Here is a 22152-nt window from a genome sequence, read left to right as displayed (position 1 = left end):
GGGAGTGAGTGAGCGGCTGAACCACGACGATGGCTAAATAACCAAATATGCTTGCTTGTCCATAAGCCTCCTGCTTTCTCTTTCTCACAGGCACATGTATAAACAGAAACTATTTCCAAAGCACTCAAATGAACAAAACCCAAATCTTGTAAATGTACGTTCACAAATGGATAGAGGCGCACCCTCATTAATTTAGCCAGACTCAAGATTCTTACGGGTGGATATTGCTTGGCATCACCTCCCTAGATTTTCTGTTTCATTTGATGTTGCTGGAAACAAAATCTGAGGCCTTGCCTGACTTTGCTGGAGCTTGTGGTTCAAAAATCTATTTTGAAGAGTGAGCGGTAGCTGGTAGAAATTGGTATGCTGAGGAGGTGCTGGAGTGTGGAGAACAGGGACACTGCATGAATCAGAAATTAGAGTATATGTGTATGTGGAAATAGGTGCAATGAGCTGGAGCAGCCAGTGGGGACAACAAACTTACAGCAGCAGAAAAACACAATCTAAAAGGCTTGAAAACCTCTGGTGCAATAGAATAGGCATGTGTTAAGCTGTTACTCTTCAGTAACAGTAAGTTTGCAGGGACAGACTTACGTAATCTGATAGTGTAGCAGACCTTAAATTACGTGTTACCTAGAAAAAGGTGCTGTTTGGTTTTTTTGTAATGGATGGGGACTACACATCTACAGCAAGGAAAGAGCGAGTTTTGAAATCATTAGAAGTGCTGGGGAGGTGATCAATGGAGGTCTTCAAATCTCTCCACATGGTTGTACCACAAAATGATGTAGCTCCCTATCGAAATGACAAACAACTGAATTGCTGCTATGGTTTCCTGGGAGAAAGGACTTAAATGAGGTTCGTTTAGAAACAGGAGTCCCTCTTTTTCATCTTGCCAGGCCTACATACAGTCCCTGAGGACTGCAGGGACTTTTCCCCTCTTCTGCCACGGGAGAAACATGTTATTCCAAAACTGGGATACAAAGGCATCATTCTCTTGCAGCATTTTTGCAGCAAGACTGAAGCAGTAATACTAATAAACTGCAAGATGTTTTGCAGCTCTCTGGCAGAGCAGTAGCACAGAATATCTCATTTTTGCAGGGACTAATAAATGTCACTGTGCAGTTTGAATGTTTTGTCCCGTTATTTAAAAAAACAGCTTGGCTTTACAAATTCATAATAATTATATCTATCCTCCTTCATCTATTTTTTTGCATTGCTTCCCTGTCATTGGAAACTGGAGCATGTTGATAAAGAGATATCTATTGTGCTATATGTTCCAGAGATGAATGCTCACACCTTTGTGAAAACTTGTGTAAAAAGCCTAAGTTATAGATAGGTGCCTGGCTCTTCTGGCTGGGGAACTTAGCAACTGACAGAAATTACCTCTGTAGTTCTTGTCTGGTTCACTTGCAATGGAAAATTATGTGCTTTTTATGATGGACAAACAAGTCACTAGATCTGGTGCAGGGTTCAGTAATGTCTGAGAAATTGATGGAAAGTTTTGGGGCTGTCCTGTCATACCCCATCAATGTGCCTCCCACAATGGTTTGCATTTTCACAGGAAGGTTCAGCCAACAAGGTGATAACGTATTCTGAGCACAGCAAACATTAGGAAAACCTTTAAAATAACTAAAAAGTCCTACTAATATCTTTGTTCTCAGAAAATTAGAACAATGAGCCGTGTAAGAGCATGAGCAAAGAAGGATATGAAGGAGATTCTGTAGTAAATAGTGTGTGACAAAAGATCAATTTTAAATATTTAGTATGAAGAGCTGCCTATATCCTCTGTAGTTGTGGCTGGGAAACACCTTTTCAATGAATAAATCCTTGGCATTGAGTGCTGATGTTTGCCTAATCTTTCTGCATAAGGCCAATAAAATGAGGATGTAGCTGTAGATGTGCAGCTCATCGCAGCCCATCGTAGTCAGATTGTGCCCAGTTTCTGAGCTGGTGTAGACAGCCCTGGCACAGGAGGTCAGGGCTGGCGCTTTGGCTGACAGATGCTGAGATGACAGGAAAGGAAAACAAATAGCTGGGGGGATATCATGTCCCCCAAATAGTGAGTGCTTTTACTAGCTGGGTTTTCAAGTGAGGAGCTCAGAGACAGTACTCTGAATATTCATGTGTCTTCTTAAAAGCTTTTTACTTACATTAGGGTAGAAGGCATCTGAAAGAGGTGAAGTGCAAATTGTCACGAGCTAGAAATTGAGTAAACTTTGATTTTATTTTATTTTTAGACTAGTAAGTGTCTTGAAAAATAACCTGCTTGGATTTTGATCCAGATGGAGCTCAGTATCACATGAGATACAGGTGCAGCAAGGCTTGTAGCCTTAGTTCAGATTACTGACTAGTTTCCCCCTTTCAGAAACGAATGTATTTCTGCCTGTGAAGTATTACTTCTGAGTAACTGTACTTGTTACTGGAGGCTCTCCTGCACTTCTGCTCTGTTTTTTCCTTATTTTTACACTTGAGATTTTCCTTCTCATGCATCAAGGTTCATTTACCCATCAAGATTGTCTTTTTGGTTTTCCCTATTACTTCCTTACTGTGTAATAATACACCTTGACTTTTTCTATTATGCAGTACAAGAGTTTCTGTAACAAAGGTGTGCACAGAAGCCTATACATAGATTCCCTCAGCCAAGCTATTTTAAGCTTTTACAAATACATCTGATGTTTAAAGCAACTACAGTGCACCTGTATTAAGGGAAATGGCTGAAGTTTCCCTCAAAGATGAGAAGTTAATTGTAGACTATTTGAAGATTAGATATGAGAAAAATGCTCTTAATTAGAAGCAACCCACTTCAAGTATAAAATACAAGGATCTGTTAACTTCTTTATGAGGAGGTAGTGACTATGTGAGGGTTCAGGTTGAAATTGCAGTTCATGTTTGAAAATGTCTCTATTTTTTACTTAGGAAATGTTTCATACATTATATTTTAGTGCTCTGTCCTTCTTCATTGTCCTGCACCTTCAGCGGAACCTTAAATTATGTGTGAAACTGAAGAAGGACAAGGGGTAAAGGACACAAACTCTCTCAACCATTTGTTTCGGTGTGTTATATTAATTTGAAAGTAAGTAAAGTCAAAGGTCTACATGAATAACTGTTTTGCTGCTGATCATTTTAGTAAGACATCTAACCATTATCATTTGACCTCATCGCTTCAAAATCCCATTTGACACCCATCTCAGGACTCTAATCTTCATGGCAATTTCCAAATGCAAGCACCCATTGCCGATGACAAGGCACTGTGACGTTGCAAGATGAGAATTTAGAATCACATATTGGCATTTGCTGGGAAGAGCCAACAGTTCTGTTTTAAAAATATTAATTTGTTCAGCTTCCTAAATCTGATTCAGAATTTGTTCATTTGCTCATTTATTTTGCTGTGTCTGCCATAGAATATCTGTTTTCCTGTTTTCAGTATCACAGTCCTGCTTAGAATTTAACCTTTGCTACAGAATGAGTTAAGTCAGTAAGCAGCCATCGTTAAGTAGCACATAATGATGTTCTACTCAAATACTTCTGTATTTTTCCAGACTACAGTGTTCACAGCATGTAAGCTATTAGCAGGAAGACTGTTCTCAGTTAGCCAACTTCAGAAGTGGCAAATTGTTAATTTTTTTTAATCAAAACCAAAAATCTGATCATTTCAATGCCAGGTTTTTTATTTGTTTCAGTTTACTTTTTAGCTTGAAATAATGAGCTCTTTTGCTCATTCATTCTGGGTACTTTAAGTCTGTTCATAATGGTAAAAATTAAGTATTATCTACCATTTTATTTAAAGAGTGGTGGAGCAAATGCCTGTAGATTCTGCCTAATGTGTATATGTGTTTCTTAACCTCTTTGCCTAAGAAAATGTGGCTCGGCTGCACCTACTTATTGATACACCTCACTTACGCAGCTATATCTCATCCTCAAAGTCAGGTTTGATTGCTTGCCACACCTGGGATCAGATTTGGGGGAATTGCCCAAGTCCTTCAACTTCAGTTCTTTTTGTGGTAATTGCATGCATGTCTTAGGTGAAGCGTTTCCTGGTTTTCCTTTTTTTGACAACCGCAGAGCCCTGATCGGCTGCAGAAAAGAGAAGATAAAAATGAGTAATTCAGGATTCAGCTGGCAGGACGTTTTCAGAAATGCTGTGTTTTAAATAGCCTCCTTAAAAAGTTGCTATGAAAATAGAAGGTGATGAGTTTAAAATCCCATATAGCAGTAACCCTCGCCAGTCTTGAGAAATCCAATGTAAATCTTGCTTTGGAGAGGTTTTATTAGCCTGCTGACTAACTAGGAACAGGCTGTAGGTATTCAAGGCTCTTTCCTTAGGAGATTGCATCAGTAAGTGTGTCTGCTGTTCTCTTGCTCTCCCCTGTGCACCTGGGAGGGCAGGTGACCATCAGTAACCCACGGAAAGCCTGGCCTTTCAAGGACCTTCACCTGTGTATCTGACCTTGACTCTGAATAAATACCTGTGAGCCTATCAAGAGATAGAACCGTTGTTATTTAGGAAACCACCTGAAAGTCTGGGGAACTTTGAACCTTGGATGGTCATGCAGGATGGTGTGCTAAAGAAGTGTTTGGGGAAAACAGCTACAAAGCACAGACTATTGTAGAAACCTTTTGGTTTCTGACCTTGTATGTAAAAGCCTGGCTTCCAGTATTGCTAAAGAAATGTGTTCCTAGCTCTGGCAAGCCTGCCTGGTGTCGGAGGAGGAGAACAACCTTGGTGACAGTGGCAGTTTGTTCTCAATCTGAGCAGTCTGAAGAGACGTGCCTGAGTGGATGTGGCAGGGGGGTCTGGATGGGACTGGCTCAGTGCCTCCTGTGTGGCCAGAGTTGATGTTCCTGGCACTAAGAGCTGGCTATAAGGAAGTAACGTGTCCTTACACGGGAAAGATGAAAAGTAACAGAAATCGCATACTTTCCTTGAATTTATTCTGTATTTAGTTAGAGTTGGCTTGCTTTTGCTTCTTCCCCGCCTTCCCTTCTTCTTTTAACCCTCCCCTTCCAGCTGTTTGGATATGGTATTTTTAATTAAGAGTCAAATTACTCTTCAGGTGGATAAAAGTATTCAATTTTTGAACACTGAGGCATCTGTCCAACCTAGTTAGTGAAATAATGTCACAAAGTGTAGAAAAATATTTACCTTTTCAAATTTCATTATATATGTTGTCATTATTCTTGTATCGTTGAGAATGCACATGTCAGTAAAGGATCTTGAGACCATGTCCATTGGGCCAAATACACAGAGTATCTGTGCTTTGCTACTAAAGACTTTAACTGAAGCTCTTCCTCAGTGTTTTACTCCCACCCCAGCCCAAGATAAGCAAAACTCTGGGGTCTTAGTTCTAGAGTGGCAGCTGCACAGTCTCCATAGACATCTTGTCTCTAGCAAGTTGGAAGGAGTAAAACAACAAAGAGACACTATGGATTTGGAGATTACAGATGTCAGAGTAAATGAGAGATACAGGCTTCATGGGCATAATATATAATAAATATAAATAAGAGAACATATAATAATTTGATGGAACAAAGACAGATCCATTTTCCTGTCAGATCTATCAGTAGCTTTTATTTTTTGCCAGTAGTAGTCATCATTCAATAACTCGGCATTTACCCTTTTCCCAGCACACTATCCCTACTTTCTGCATCCCTTGATGGGCACATCAGATATGCTGTGGTCAGTCTATTAATTGTTCCGCCCCTCAGATCTTTCCTCCGGTACCAAGCAATTCAGAATACATCATAAACAGATAAAAATGGATTAAACATCTAGGCTGTGCTGTATCCCACCTGTGTCCTACTAAGGTTTTCTGTTGAGTCAGGATTTGAGATTTAACATTTTCCTTCTGCTTTATCCTGTACTTCTGTCCTACACCTGTGTGGAGCAGGTAGAAGGTTTTGTGCTTATAACGAGTAATTTAATTCACACATGATGTTATTCTATGCCAAATGCATAGATATGAGGTGGTATGAGTTGAACTCTGAGTGAGATACGAAAGGCTTATGAAAATGAGTGTTTGTCTTTCCTCTGTGTTCAAAATAATACCCAGCTTTAAGGTAATATTTTGACTGAAGACTAGCTGGTGGGAAAAGGGCATTTTGTGATCGCCCTGCAGTGTTCCTGTCCAGGAATTAGGCCTTCGTTGTGCTAATACTGCTGAACACAAGGAGTGTGAAGTCTTGGTCTCTTCCCAGAATCCCATTTGTAGGATTTATAACAAAGTTTAATTTTTAGCTTATTCTCTGTGGAACTTCAGTTAGAGGCCCTTGGGGGCTGCTTCTGAAGGGGACTGCAGAAACTAAGGAGAGCAAGTTTATTACCAATAAATGTAAATACATTATGTAAAACAATTGCAAATAAAATGTGCGCTCATGAGAGTGTTTAGTTCCATTAGAAAAGGTTCAAGGAGACATGAATCAAAGAAGATAATAAATCATGGACAGCAAAGAAATAAAGAGGAATAAGAAAGGTGGGACAAAGTTGTGGCTGCACCACCAAGAGACACATGTAACTTGTGGCATCTGATTGCCAGTCTTATTCATACCAGGCATTAATGGTTCGTTTTCATCACAGACAATATTTAGCTCAATGAAGATTTTAAAAAGGGAAAAACATGATCCTGGATTGGAGCTCTGCCACTCGGCTGAACAACAATTTCAAATGCAGAAGATACAGATGCAAAATTTGAATTCTTAACATGACAGGATGATTTATGAGGCACTGTGAATTTATTTTTTCCTGTCTACTAAATCCATTTGCTTCTGCCTCTGTATAAGCTTGAAAGTCATGTCTGTTCCCATGCCGGGATATTTTCCCACTCATCACCCATGCTCTTTGGCTTGTGATTGTCAGGTTGCTCAGGAGTTCATGCTTCTAGAAGTTAACAAAAAAAGCACTTGATGATCTCAAGGGCCCATAGTCAATATCAGAGAATGCACTTTCCAGCTTTTCCTATTACAGACAGGATTTGAAGGGCTGGATTAGGTAATAAATTACCCATGGCAAACATTGTGACTAGGCAGGCTGGCAATCAGCCACGGTATGAGAAAGCAGCTGGGTTTTTCCTTTTTTTCTTTCTGGTTCCACACACAAATTCACGTTCTTCTTCCATGCCATATGTGATGTATACTGAGCAGGTGAAACATAGAAGTAGTCCTAGGAATTGCATACACCCTGAGCCCCAAAACAGGGAGGTTAACCAGCCTGCAGTGTAGGACCGGTATAACTAATGATGGTGGGAGCGTATTAGAAAAATGTGAAAACTCAGGGTTAAGCCATTATCTAGCTCTGTCTTAACTGTTTCAGATACATACCTTTAATGGCAATTGTAAATATGTATATATAGGAAGCCACCTCTGCTTCCTCCATCCTGAGTGATTTTCCCTGGGGTAATCTCCACCTTGCAACACCTGGGGGGGTGTCAGGGGTACAGCCCTCCTTGGATTCACTGTTCATGACCTCACACAAGGCACCACAGAAAGGTCACCTTACTTTTGGAGCCAGAGATACCCGTTTTGGTTTAATTCAGCCTTGTTAATAAAAACAGGTCAAAAATATGTGTTCATTGGACATTTGTTTCCGGGACACAGAGTGAGGTAAATCAGTAGAGGAGGAAGGGAGGTTTCCTCACAGTCTGGCAGGTTTCACTGGAGCCACAATACCAAACCTCTTCCTAGTTCAACAAAGCACAGCTGGCAATATTGTAATTATCAAATATTTTTCAAAACTGTACTATTGAAATGTAACTGAAAGCTACTAAATGATCTAATAATCACCGGGCAAGAAATACTTACATTTCAGTGAAGTGCAGATCCTACTAGTTGGTATGCACATTTATAATCAGCTTACAAATTAACTTCTTTCTGTCTATGCTGTTTACTTTTTTTGCAGTGAAGTAAAATCCAAAACATTCAAATATGGCCTGTACTTCATTTTCAGTTAATTCTTACACTAGTCTCCAGCATGAAAGACGTGCATTTTATGGATTTTTTTTCCTGTTGTAAGGTCCCATTACCTTAGCAATAATACAAATGCCTGTCATTTGTCCAGGAGTAGGACTCGATGATCCTTGTGGGTCCCTTCCAACTCAGGACATTCTATGATTCTATGATTTGGGTTATTTTCCGTGTTTATTTTGCAAATCTCAAAGTCTGTAGCTGCTGTGATGCAGATGCTGCCGCCTGTGGCAGGTTTCCCATGTGTTGTGTACAGGTGCAGAGCATCACAAAAGCATGCCTCATTTTTTGTACCTAGAAGTTGTGAGGCACTATGCAGAGCAACCCGGAGAAACATCTGCCTCATTTCCAGAAATACCGTGGCAGCGCAAGGCTCAGTTAAGCCGTGCATGTAGCAGAAGCCCCGCTGCCACCTGTTCTCCTCACACCCGCGGTGCCTGAACTCAGTCTGGTGTCTCCCAGCATCGCCCAGATTGCAGATCTGCGCGCTTCTGCCAGGAACCTGCTTTCCCATCGATGGGCTGCAGGCAGTGTTGGAAGAACTGAAGATTCATGCATTTTTATGAACTTCTAAGCACTCTGACTTGCAATGAAAGCCAGGACTTACTGTACTTGGTTAAAAATTGCTCCGTACCACACGTTTTTTCTTTCAAACTATTCCTGATGTTGCTTCTCTTCTGACTATTGTCCCTTTTATAATGTCCTCCTTTGTTTTCTATTTGCAGGGTGGTTTACAGACCTACTGCTTCCTAGTGTTCGCTGCCATCTGCTTTGCAGGAGCTACTTACCTGTTTTTTGTCCTGCCTGAAACAAAAAATAAGACATTTAATGAAATCAGCCAGGCATTTGCCAAAAGGAATAAAGTATCTTTAGAAATGCAAGAAATGAACCACTACGCGGGGGAGAGGAAATCGAGTGCAGAACAAGAATCAAACTTCACGTCTTCGGTGGACAACGGGGAAACCAAAAAAGGGATTGTGTAAATCCCAGGATGCTCTTTCGGGGGACAGGGGAAAACATGCTCTCTTCATTCAGTACATTTATAGCAATGCACAACTTGTATTTTTTTATGTGCCAGCATGAACTGCTTCCCCCTTGAATATGTTTTAAGTGAGTATGGGTGAATTCGTTAGCAGCTAGGGTCATGGTTGGGGAAATGAGAGGTGGGAGCAGTGGCAGCTGATTAAATAAATAAGAGCCAGAGTTTTATTGGGCACCTCTGAAATAGGTGCTGTGGTGAGTGGGGTGGGGAATATAGGCTCGGGGAAGCAAAGTGGCGGTGGGGAGCAGGGGTTGTGAGCACCCCTGTGTGCTCACGGGGAGGTATGTGTGCAGTCACCAGCAGGGAGGATGAAGAGGAGGAGGCAGGGGAAGGGGAAGAGATCCCAGCAGGGGTCTGCTAAGAATCGATGCAAGCAAACCTGAAATGGTACTGGCTCGCATTTCTCCACATTTCCCAATATGTCATAAAGTTGCAGATGAGAATTGAGGGCTTGAAAGAAGACTCATGACACTCCCCCAACCTCCCGTTCCTTTTCCAGCTCTTTTGACTTTCAGTTGCTTCGTCTCAACATCTCCCAGCCTCTCATAAATGGGGAGTTCGGGGTCCTGATAGGCTTCCTTGTCTCTCTTGTAAATCCTGATTGACTAATAATAGAGCTGCCTCTAGTTTCTGGGTCTGCTGGCACTGCCTTTCTGTGGATATATATATTTTTTTTAATTTTATTTTTTAAGAATACCTATACAAGCTTTAATATGAAAAGAAAACTAAACCTCATGATGAAGTGAGAGAGCTCTGATGGTACATGTAGAGTGTAGCCAAAAAAAAAAACTCAAACACTGGGTTTTCCATGGGTTGGGTATTTTGATAGTTTTTTTGCTTTTCTTTTCAAGTTCCTTTTAAAACAAGTGTTAGGAGCCAAAATTTCCTTGAGACCCAATAGATGTCATTTCTTAACACTCAGATCTCCAAAGGAATTTGGGTGCCTATTTCTTATTTAAACACTAATTTTCATTTGGGCATTAGATCCTGAAGCTCCAGACCTAGTTCACATTAATAAGTTCCTAGGCTATTTAATGCTTTATAAAACTGTCCTCTCCTTAAATTTGTGATAGAAAGACTCAGCAGGCTGTTGGGGGTTAGGTGATCCATTCCCTTCCACGTGGGATTTTTTTTTTATGAATGTCATCTTTCCAGTTTGTAATTTAATAATAGTTTTCTTGACCCTTCTAGGTACCTGGATGCTGAGGGGGTAATAAGCACTTTTAAATCAAGTAGTTAGCTGTTTTATATGGAAAGTCAGTAAGTCTTAGGGCTGCTCTCCATTAGGAGTAAGGCACAAGAAGCAAGTGAAGCATCTAGGTAGAGCCAGCTGCTTCCACAAGTTATATTTACTAATCCAGAAGTTCATAGATTTGGATGTGTGTTGGAAAAAAAATCATGTATATCTTCATATATATTTGTATATTTTACATACAGAAATATATGAATATTTATATTCATATATATACACACAATGGAGAATTGCTTTCCAATACTTGTTTTTTTCAGATTTCCCCAAATAATAAGCTGTTTATGGTTTTGTTTTACACTGTAAATTATACCATAAATCAAAATCAGAGATCCTAATGTTCAGCTGTTACTACTAAATTATGTATATGGTTTTATACTGTGATTTATTTATATGTAACATATTTACTGCACACACTGAGAGCTGACCTAATAGGGCGATTTCACTACGGGGTAATAGAAGAAAAATTGTTACAAACCTTTATCCCAGGATTTATGCTATTTTACTGGGATAGAGTTACAGCAGCAGTGAGAAAATAAAAATATATGTGAGCAAGAGAATTAAGAATGAAAAATCAGATTTATTGTATTGGTGCTACTGTTAAGAAACAGAATGAATCAGGATTGTACCAACTCATAACCATATACAGAAGCTAATCAAATACTGTGGAAAAAACTGAAGATAGATATCTTCTAATAACCGCTTGTAAAATTATATATATGGCAAATGAATGTGTCATCTTTCAGTGCCTTTAGTTGCCTATTCCATGTGTTACATGAGGCTTGCTAAGTGAATGGCTATGTAAAAATCAAGCTTGAATGCCATCCCTCCAGACAATTTCAGGAAGAAATTCTTCCTCTTCTGCCTGCAGGGCAAGACTGGCAAGTTCAGACCCTCTCATTTAGATTGAGAATTACCTTAAATTGCAGGTAGGGCCACTAACATGGTACGGTATGATCTGATTTGAATCAAGGTAGCAGGATTGGAAACCACTATTATCAGAATTAGGAGGATTTAGCACTTAAGTGCTTTCATGAATGTACATTAGAAGCACTATATGTTGGTAATGTTGCCGTTGGATAGCTTCAGTAAAATATCCTCTTGGCCACGTAAGCAGTTATATTGGACTTCTGCAACACAATAAAATCGTCTTACAGTTGCTTACAGTTTCATTTGGAGCCCGGCTCTGAACGTGTTGGTAAAGAGATGGTTTGATAGAATTTCCTATCACAGCTCAGGAGCTTGTACAGATTTAACATCAGGGGGTTGTGTTTTCCTCTTCTGCAACCCCGTTTGCCCATCTCTTGCCCTACCTGAGATAGGGACACTCCAGATACACACTTTCGGTGCAACTGCAAAGAGAGCTGCTACATGCTGAATATGCCATGGGACAGTGGTAGCATGTCTCACCAGCGGTTTGCTCCAGCCCATGGTATGGGTTAAAAGCAATTCCAGTCTCCAGACGTGTATGTGTGCAGGTGCTTTGCTCACTGGCAGGGGAAGGTGGCTGCAGTCTCCTCTGCCTTGGGTTGTGGAAGTTTCTGAAGAAACTTCAGATGTGCTGGTACTGCATTAACTTTCTCATCTCTGACCCTAATGAGAGTTTTGTTTTGATCTTCAAGTTGTTCCGTAATGGTTTTTCCTGTTGTTATGCTGCTATAGCTTCTCCAGCAATGAGAGGACAAAGTGGAAAATATCAGCAATTTATCATTTGGTTTTCTTGTCGAATGTATCAAATTGTCTACAGCACATGTGTTTGTCAGTGAGTGTTGTGCGGTGCCACGTTCTCTTTTCCTGTCTGTACCGTTGGGATGAGGTACTGCGAGATGGTGTTTGTACGAGTACCGCAGGTGGGTTACGTGTGTGTAATCAACTATGTCCACGCGCAATGACTGCAAAATAAACCTTTGGAATTAAACTAAAATGATGTAGGTTTTGTTCTGGGTAAATCTGGATATCTACAGCTGTACAAGTTTCATTGTATTTGGTGTTTTGTGTGTCCCAACACAAGACTGTACAGTCCTACGTCTGGATGACCCGAGTAATTCTGGACTTCACGGTTGGGTGGTTAGGAGTTATGGGGAAGAAGATAATCGCTGAAACTGTATATTTTTTAAAACATTATTTACATTTTGCTTCTCAAATCAGACTCCACACTTCATTCTCTCTTATATTTTATTGGGCTTTAGAAATAAAAGTGCAGATATCAGTGAGAGGTAAATTATTAAAACCGGCTGGTAGTAGTAATAACTGCCTATAAAAATAGCTGAATCTGGTGAGGCTTTTTTGCAGAAAGTTGGCATTTGCAATGAATGACTTTGAGTTGCTAAAGCTCTACTTTCTGATGGGAAGTTCAGTCAGATGACTATTTTTGCTACAAAGATATGCAAAACCTGAGATCTGAAACATGTATAAAAAATTGAATTTCATACTTAAGTTTCTGAAGCCAATTTTCACTCCACAAGGATCTGGTTTCTAGTGGGGGAAGATGTGAGTAGTTCAGCCATATGGGGCAATTTTCATCTTCAGAGTAAAGTGAAAAAAGAAAAACCAGAAACAACTCTCTGAAATTTGCTTTCTTCCCTTTGTTTTTATGTGCTTTTTTTCGTACTGAAGTTACCATATAAACTATCAGAGCTCCCATCACCTCACACAGCAGGAAGAACAAATCTGAGTAAAGCTTTCTTAGGAGATGCCTGCAGCCTTTTTTTTTTTCAGTCTGACTCCAGAATATAAAGTTCGGATACAATCTAAAAACCTGAACTATATGGACCTAAGCTATAAGGCAGGTTTGTTAATGCAAATATTCAAGCTGTTAAAAAATTCAGGTTTGGGTCCATACTTAATTCTCTCTGCAAGTGATCTTATTTGGGCATGAGCCCTGTGAAAAGGTGAATTTCATAGCAAAAACCTGGTACTTGGACTCCTAATCGAGTTATCACAGCTCAATAAGCAATCTTGCATAACCTGAGTCACTACAACCCTCTTCCTTGCAAGCTAAGCTGCATTAACCTTGCTTTTGCCATGACCTAAGAGAAACACAGGCAGTGGATGGTCAAGCTGCTTCTTGAGACATTCCTGCTAAGGCTGTGCTCCAGTCAAATTCTTTTAAACCTCGGGTTTCAAACTGTAAAAAGCATAGAAGAAAAGCTTTCAGGAGACTTTCATCCAGTGATTAGTGAAGTCAACAGAAGTCTCCTCCAGTGTCTTCAAGCTTACAAATGTACTCAAGAAAGGCAAGGTATACATAAAGGAGTTCTAAGCTTAGGAAACCCTGCACATTTTTATCTTCTTTAGATAGTAAACCGATGGCGTGCTTTCTCAATGTGGGAAAACAATATAATCATTCAGATGCTGCAAAAGCACTGATGTAATGCTTTTCTGAATTTGGGGGAGGGGAGTTGGCTGGTTGGTTGGTTGATTGGTTGGTTGGTGGTTGGTTGGGTTTTTTTAAGTGAGAGCACTAGTAGTCTGGTTCATAAGCCAAAGAAGAATCCCAAGCATGAGACTGCTGCCATTGCTGGTTGTCTTAATATAATTCCCCAAAGGTAAAAAGCAAAATATAATTCTGTCAGACCCCTGAAACACATGAGTATAAGAGCATGATATTGTAAGGGTAGGAGATAATTTGTCTGCTGCTTTGTAAGCTGCCATGCAGAGACGTTGATTTTTGTTTCATTTTCTCTTGTTTCTCTCAGTTAAAAAATCAGTCAAGCTTAATGCAATGCTCACATCTTTGCATTTGTTCCACCTTTTGTTTCAGACTTTTTGTACCCAATTATATAAATATTTTTACAGTTCAGATTTGAAAACAGGATAGCAATAGTTACTAAGGAAAAGCAAGCATGCCAAAGATTATAAAAATTATAAATAAAATTTTCTCTAGAGGCTGACATTTTCAAAGATAAGTTCAAGAGTTAATCACTTAAATCCGAATTTCATATGATTTTTTCCCTTTGAATTAAACTCTACAGACTATATATATGCATATGTATATAGAGAGAGACTTTTATGTTATCCCATGGAAAAAGTTCAGTTGCTTTAATTCTCACACATAAAAGAAATTGGGCCATTTGGATATTATGTCAAGTTGTGAACTAGACTGACGGCAGTCAGACCCTTGCATTAACAAACTTTAGAGCTAAAGTTTGCATGATCTTAAGTTTGGACAAGTTGTCTAGCAAGGCTGCCTACTTCTGGCCAGCCTTAGATTTTTCTTTTTGCACTTTTCTAAACTGCTAGGTGGAAACCGCTACGCTAATATATATATAATTTAATTAAATTTTTATATTTATAACATTTATTCATGTATTGCTGTATTATATACATCATATTTTTATACATAGATAGTATATGGTTTACTTGCTCCAAAGGAAAAAGAATGGAGTTTTTCTAAATTCGGTGGAACTATGTTTTGTTAAACAAGTGTGAGGTAAATAGCTAATACAAGAAATTATATATTGCTTTAACACAACAATAGAATAAACCAAGGTTGGACAATTTATATTCCATCACTGGCTGGCTGAAGCCTTATCTTCCTAATCAATATGCTCACTGAGCTGTGATAGACTGATCAGCTGGATAACTAATAGTCAACAAGAGCTTTTCACGTGCTTGTTGCACAGCACAGGAATCACCTTGACACAAAGCTGGGGGGAATCATTCTCAGGATAGCTCCAGTTCTGGGCATCGATGCTGAAATAATTGCCAACATGTAGTAAGAGAACCAATTTCCTTTTGTCAAATAGGCTTCAATAGTTATGAGTAGAAAAGTTGTCCTTAATGGTAACTTTTGGGTTTTCTTTTGAAGCATCAAAGGAAAACATTAAAGCGCTTTTCATCCAACTACAAGACAGATTTGTATTAAAGTCCCTCAAGAAGCAGGGTGTATTAGCATCCAGTCTGGACTAAGCCAAATACACTCTTCCAGTATCTAGTGAAACTCGGATGCATTTTGTACATTGGAAGCCCTCAGCCTTTTGCCAGGGAGGCCTCATTGCCACCCCCTCCCTTCTTTTCTTTCCTCCATCAACACCTTCCCCTGCCATGGCCTTTTGTGCCAGCATGTTCCAGGATGAGGGGCACCAGCATGTCATTAGAAATTACATTTTCATCAACTGAGAAGTAAAAGAGTATTAAGAGACAGAAAGGGGGCTCAGCTCTCAGCGGGATCAAAGGATGACACTGTGCAACCTGTGGACCTCTTGCAGAAAGGTATGGCTTCACTATTAAACTTTTTAAATAGGCTTTAGAGAGGCCATGAACGCTGTAACCACCAGGAAGATGGCAGAGACTTGGAGTTTGTGACCGGGCAGCTGCTGATAGATTAAATCCATGTCTGAGAAACAGTCCCAGTGGCCTAGACATTGCCGGGGTTGATTTAATTAGTATAAAACATATAGGAAGGCACCTCAGGTATCACTCTGAGCTAATGATGAAAGCGCTGGTCACTTTGCAACAGTAATCAAAGAAAACAAAGGGCCAAAAGGATAGCAACAGGCATCACAAGAAAAATGTAATATCACAAGTCTGATCCCCCTCTCTTAAAAGGGGCATAGGAGGAGGCAGGTGATAATTAATTGAAGTTTTCTAATGGAAAATGAGAGTTTTAAAAGTTAAGAAGAAACATGGCTGAGGAAAATAGGATGCAAGACAGATGGATGGCTTGTTATTACAGTACATGACTCAGGACCTATTCAAAGAGCAACTAAAAATCAATTTAAACTCTAGAAAATTTTAAAAATGCATAACTAAGACTAGAAATCATTGGCACAAATTAGAATTAATTAATTTTTATAGGATTAGATATTTAAATTTATGATATTCAAACTTAAATTAGGCAACAGTATATAAAAGGGAAAAGCTACAACTAATAGGAGATAAGAAATTTATCTGAGGACCTGAGTAGCCTGTATTTGGTCGTTATATCATTCTTTCACCTTCTTTTGAGATATATGGATAATTTATGGAGACAAGACATCACTGTATGTGGCTCATTGCTCAGACACACTGTCATAATTTTTACAGGTGGTAGTGAGCACTATGAGCTGACCCAAAATGCAATAGAAGTGGAGAAATCTGAGCACTGCCCAATCAATAAATAAATCAGATTCTAAGTCTCACAACAGTTTCCAAAAATAAACCCCTACGTTTTCTCCATCCAAGGAAGCTTTTCAGATGAAAATTGGAACAGTATGCCTAGTGATAATCATTGGGAAATTGTGTGCTGAGTTTTCTTTGCTCTTTTAAGAGCTTTGCTACATTTTATTAATTCAATCTTGCAAAGCCGTTATATGGTACAACTTTCAACCTCTTCTGATTGCTCACAGCCTCAACTAATAACCATTAGAAATTACTGTTAGCAAGACAGGAAAAAAAGGTAACAATTCAGCAATGGTAGGAGGAGACTCAGCATGCCTGGCAAGCTTGTGTATGTTCTATGAACTAGAACAGATGGCTTCGATTGCTTAAAATTTAAAAAGCCTAATAGGTAGATTTTTTAGATATTCTCAAACTCTGCTGCTAAATGGGGTCAGTCTTGCAGTCCAAACTAACAGGTTGAAGAAATGAAGTCCAAATGAAGTGGTGATGTTGGCACAATGTGGGTGGTGCTGAAGAGATGATCATTCAGGAATGCAAAAGCGTTCACAGCTTTTTTTTTAATTGAGAAGTGACAGAAAATTGTAACACATCATACATGCTTTCACTGTCATTAAGCTACTCAAGACTACTTAAAAATATGATTTTGAAGGCAAAGACATTTATTTTTCCTTTCAAATGAAATATGTTCACAATACATTCTTCTATACAAAATATTAAATCAGGGATCCCTATGTGATGGCCACTTCTGACCAAGACCTTATTGCTCTCTACAACTACCTGAAAGGAGGTTGTAGCAAGGCGGGTGTTGGTCTCTCCTCCCAGGTCACTAGCGATAGAACAAGAGGAAATGGCTTCAAGCTGCATCAGGGGGGATTTAGGCTGGATATTAGGAAAAAATTCTTTACTGAAAGAGTGGTCAGGCATTGAAACAGGCTGCCCAGGGAGGTGGTTGAGTCGCCATCCCTGGAGGTATTTAAAAGATGTGTAAATGTGGCAGTTCAGGTCATGATTTAGGAGACATGGTAGCGTTGGGTTGACTGTTGGACTTGATAATCCTAGAGGTCTTTTCCAACCTTAATGATTCTATGATTCTATGATTATACCATAAACAGCTCCACCAACAGTAGAAAATTCTCTCCAGCCCCACATGATAATGTCTTTTAGGCTGCTCCTACTTCATGATCAAAAGAAAAACGACAAAATAGCCAAGCGTAAAACCGATACAGCTCCGGATTTCCTGGCCATAGTTCCTGGAGACGTTCTACCATTAAATATTGTAGATGGGATCTGAAGTAGGTAATGATGGGCATTATACTGAAGGCAGCTAATTGGCATTTTACCCTCCATTGCAGGTCAGGATTTCACTCAAAACTTTTACACAGCATTGAATATTCACATAAATGCTTGAGGCAGTGTGAAAGTGATTGATTACCAACATAAATGAGTGCTAGTCAGAAGGTGAAAAATCTGTGGGGCTGGGTCCATGTTCCTCAAACAGCAGATACTACAGTCTCCCACCTCTGTGGTCCTACAGATTTATTGTGGAGCTAACCAGAATACTACTACCACCTAAAAAGAGTGAAAGCAAAACCACCTCTACAATTTGCTTTGTACTTTTAGAAGCGGTTCTGTAGAAATTAGTATAATGAATGGATTTGCCCTGGGCATTTAGCTGTAATATTTCATCTGACCTACATACACAACTCAACCAGCACACGATCTGTTCTCCTGACAACTGATTGGGTTGGACTGAGTTCCTACACATTGTCACTGCTGGCAGCAGACCTGAGCTCCAGTCCCTCTCCCTCTGCCTGGCAGAAGTGCTTAGTTTAGTCCTTTAACTGTTACTTAAAGGACAAAACATTACAACTTACTGAGAGGACACATAAATGCTTAATCTGCTCTATGACCTTTTATGTCTCATATTTATGAATTTCAAGAGTTGCTTCATTCTGTATTTTTTGGTGGTCTCTTCTTTTGTACATTAATTTTTCACAGCAAAAGAACTCCATCCCTTGCCTCTCTCTAAGCTGTAGACACCTGGGAGATCAAATTCTCTTACATTATAAAACCAAAATATAACCCTGAATTTTATTTATTTAATACCTCATCAAATAACATCATCACGACCCCTTTCAAAGTCTGTATTTTTGTCAGCTCGATTTACCTGGGGGCCATAAGAGAGGAAGAGCGAAGCAGCACAAGAGCAAATGTTATAAAGGGCCACAAAGGTATTGAGGCTCAAAGAGACCCTCTTCCTCCAGCTGCCTCTGTCCTGGAAGGAGCCAGCTCACCTCTCACCTGCACAACAGTTTTGGGGGCTGCGAAGCTCCTACCACACGTCAGGACGAGCAGCACCGCTCTACCTTGCTGCATTTTGCTTATGTTTCCCACAGCTTCTCAGACAAAAACCAACCTGTGAAGGGGATGTGAGAAGCAGAAATAGCAGCTAAATGCCAGGCTCTGACCAGCCAGGCTCTGCTAGCTGACCCTCTGACCTAAGGTGCATCCTCAGCACATTAGACTTAACACATAGCATAAATGCCTACAAATATTTCTAGCTTAAGGAAAAATCACTGCTTGGAAAAAAAAAATGTGTAATGGTCAAAAGTTGCTTATCTTCAGGTGTGGTAGCCCACTGACAATGACACTGCAATCGTGTACCAGTTTGGTTGGATCTCACTTTTATCTGGTGCATCAAAAGCAGTTCTGTCACTGCAGTGACTAATTGCTCTGCATCAGATGTGTCCCAATGCAAAACAGAAGGCAAAACATACATTAGACAGCTAGTATTAGTTATTCCTTATATACATGCAGTGTATTATCAAGAATGCTCATGAATTTTAAATGCCTTCTGTTGTTATGATCGTAATGAAAGGGTTGGTTTGGCGTTTTTTTAATAGACATTTTCAGATAATTTTCAGCTAATTGCTGTTTTCAGAAGTTTCTCCTACAATGTATTCAAATAATCATTATGCACAGAGAAATGTGCACCTCAGACTCAAGAAAAGTCTTGGTCTTGGGTAATAGTGCAGCTATGTGATTAATTTCCAAAATTACAAGCGCAGAGAGATCTTTTTATTCAAAACAGAGCATGTGTACAAAAATGGCCTGTCACTGGAATAATTGCATTCTGTTACCAGAGCCATTCCCGGAATAATGGAAATCATATGCCCAGTAGGGGAATAATTATATATGTATTTTCATGTGCAGAGTTCTTTATATATATATATGTTAATTTTATATATATAAATATATATCTAATTATGATTTTATGTGCCTTACAAGATTTAAAAAAAATAAGTTTCTCAATTCTAATAGCAGTAATCCATAAATATAGTAAACTGTATCTTCTTGCACATGTTGGATTAAGTATGACTTTATTAAACTGCATGAACTGAAGCACTTCTCCAGACCAGTTCTGGATTTTTAAATTAAGTTCACAGATTTTTAAATTAAATTATTTATGTATCATCTGTGAAGGGTTTAGTGATTTGCTTTCTTTAGCTAGAAAGAAGTTCTATAAATCATCACTGGAATAGTTCTAGTCCTTTAAAAACAAATGCAACTGTGAACAATGAGCAAAGAGGGATTGCAGATCCCTGCTGGTTTGGATTTTTCTACTTTCATCCCAGTTATAGATGCAAAGTTTGTAATAACTATCAGTGTACTTCCATGTGAGCTGTCTGTGCAAATCTAGGGCCAAATAATAATAGGTTGCAAATCATAACTCTTGCCAAACTTAGAGCAGCTTAAAAAGCCACTGAATATAAGTTTTCATGAGTTATTTTCATTCTAGTCCTATATAAAGCATATTCAGAAATTCTCACACAGTTTAACTAGCAGATTTGAGTGCCTCATGAATATTTATGATCTTGTTAATACTGAAATAATGAAGTTCTTTCTGTACTGCTTAGTTTACACTTGCAGTAGAATGGGGAATTATACTAATCTATTGATGCCTGCATCATATACTTTAACACAATGTTTATAGAAAAAAATGTGTGTGAAATCATAGGTTCAGACTCTTTCAGGTTTGACAGCTAAACCCTAGGATTACACATGACTAGCTAGCTCAGGTACAGTAAAACAATTTGCAATTTAGTCCTCCAAAGCAAAATCCCCCATTTTTCCACACAAACTGGAACTGTTCTCCATGTTTGAACTGGCTCAGTGGGTGCTCACAAACGTGCCTGGCCACATCAAAATCCCTGCTCCTGATAGATGTTTTTAGGGGAACCACTGAGGACATGGAGGTATGGAGGGGACAATCACATTATTCAGCCTACCTGTTGAATCAATTTCAAAACTACAACAATCCATTGAGAACATCCTTTTCCTTAGTTTCAGCATCTTCTTTTAAGCACGATTTCTACGGCACCTCCTCTCCTCACAAAGTTCCAACCCTCTCCTCATACTATCCATGTATTACATTGTTTTGTGCTCTCTGTCAGCCTATGCATCGTGGGCACAGACTTCTGCAGGACTGCAGTCCTGCAAGCTTTTGAAGATAATTGTGTTTTATACGTTTTCCACTCAGACTTCAAGCCGACCACAGCTGTTTGAGCCACTGCTCAGGGTTCACAACGAGGTAAGTTCAGTCGTTGCAGCAAATCACAAAACAATGCACTGACACGAAACAAACTCAGTGCAAAGGTTTTGAGAAACAAGTTTTTGTGGTACTGACAGACATCAGTCTCTGAGGAAAGTATGAAAGAACCAGGGCTTAGCATTAAAAAAAAAACAACCTCACCACACTGAGAAACCCATAGATGTAAGAGGCTGCTGCAGAAATGGAGGGCGTTAACTGTGCTCCTGCTGGATGCAGTAAGAACTACTGGGGTTCAATTGTAATTTGAATTTTTTTCTAGCAGTAAAGATAGCATGACTCTAGAGTAGATGGCTGTGGGAGCTGGGGAAGGTTCCACTCTGGGTTAGTTTAAGGAATAAATTGTATAAAGGTGTTTTAGGTGCAATTAATCTCTCTCTGACAAGGTACTAGGTGGCTGCCATGGCCTTGTGCGACACTCTTCTGGGGCTCACAGGTTCAGACTTCTGGAGTAAATCATTGGCAACATGGTACAAGGCAGGATAAAGCCAAGAGCATCACAAAGCGACTATGAACAGCCCGAATCTGCATAGCAAGCAGGAACATAACAACAATTCCTCTCACTCCTTTGAAGTGCCCTGAATCCCCATGGCCCTGGCCAGGAGAGAGCTGCAAGCAGGCAATGCTCAAGACACAGATCAGACAGATGTTTCTAACTCCATGTGGAATAACCTGTGTTTCAGCTCCTTTAATCTTTCTTTTTTTTTCCTTTTTCCACACTACAATGAAAGCCTTTCAGCCCAATTTTCTAAACTGATAGGATACAAGAAATAATTGTTGAATTTTTGAGTTACTTCATCCAGAAAAGCCCCTCTCCTGTTAATCCATATATTTCTATCTCCAGAAGGAGTAGGCTGTAGAGATCATAATTTTTTACTTGCCTAGAATGTATTTTACCCTGACATTGTTTTACAGTCCATCAGAGGAAAAGTTAGCCATACTGGTTGTATCACTTCTAGCTAACACCGCTTCAAACACGGCTAGCTGCTCTCGGCTGTACGTTTTCCACAGAGACAGGGTATAACAGTGTTCCTCTTGACTGTGATGGAAAAAGTCAAAAAAAGGAAATCAATGGGAATAGGAAAAATGTTTTAATTAGCATCTAAAATTTAAAATGCTGAACATATTGATCTGTAGAGTCTCTAGTAATTACAGCTGAATTTTACAACAGAGAAATGCCACAATACTAAACTA

The 22152-nt window shown here is 39.4% G+C and overlaps 1 protein-coding gene across 3 annotated transcripts in view; it reads left to right on the top strand.

Moving 5' to 3' along the window:
* Positions 1-12171, top strand: part of SLC2A9 (solute carrier family 2 member 9) — a 114564-nt gene extending 102393 nt beyond the window's left edge. For 2 of the 3 annotated variants that reach the window (XM_064449137.1, XM_064449139.1), the window contains exon 12: positions 8682-12171. In XM_064449137.1, coding sequence (XP_064305207.1) covers positions 8682-8939 — 258 coding nt within the window. In that variant the 3' untranslated portion in view covers positions 8940-12171. Of the gene's footprint in view, positions 1-2942; positions 3035-8681 lie in introns of those variants that run through there. The other variant, XM_064449138.1, reaches the window with a different exon arrangement.
* The last annotated feature ends 9981 nt before the right edge of the window (positions 12172-22152 follow it).

The sequence above is a fragment of the Phalacrocorax carbo genome, chromosome 4, assembly GCF_963921805.1.
Source record: "Phalacrocorax carbo chromosome 4, bPhaCar2.1, whole genome shotgun sequence".
Taxonomy (NCBI): domain Eukaryota; kingdom Metazoa; phylum Chordata; class Aves; order Suliformes; family Phalacrocoracidae; genus Phalacrocorax; species Phalacrocorax carbo.
Note: the sequence above shows the minus strand (reverse complement) of the source record. Positions and strands in the feature narration are given on the sequence as shown.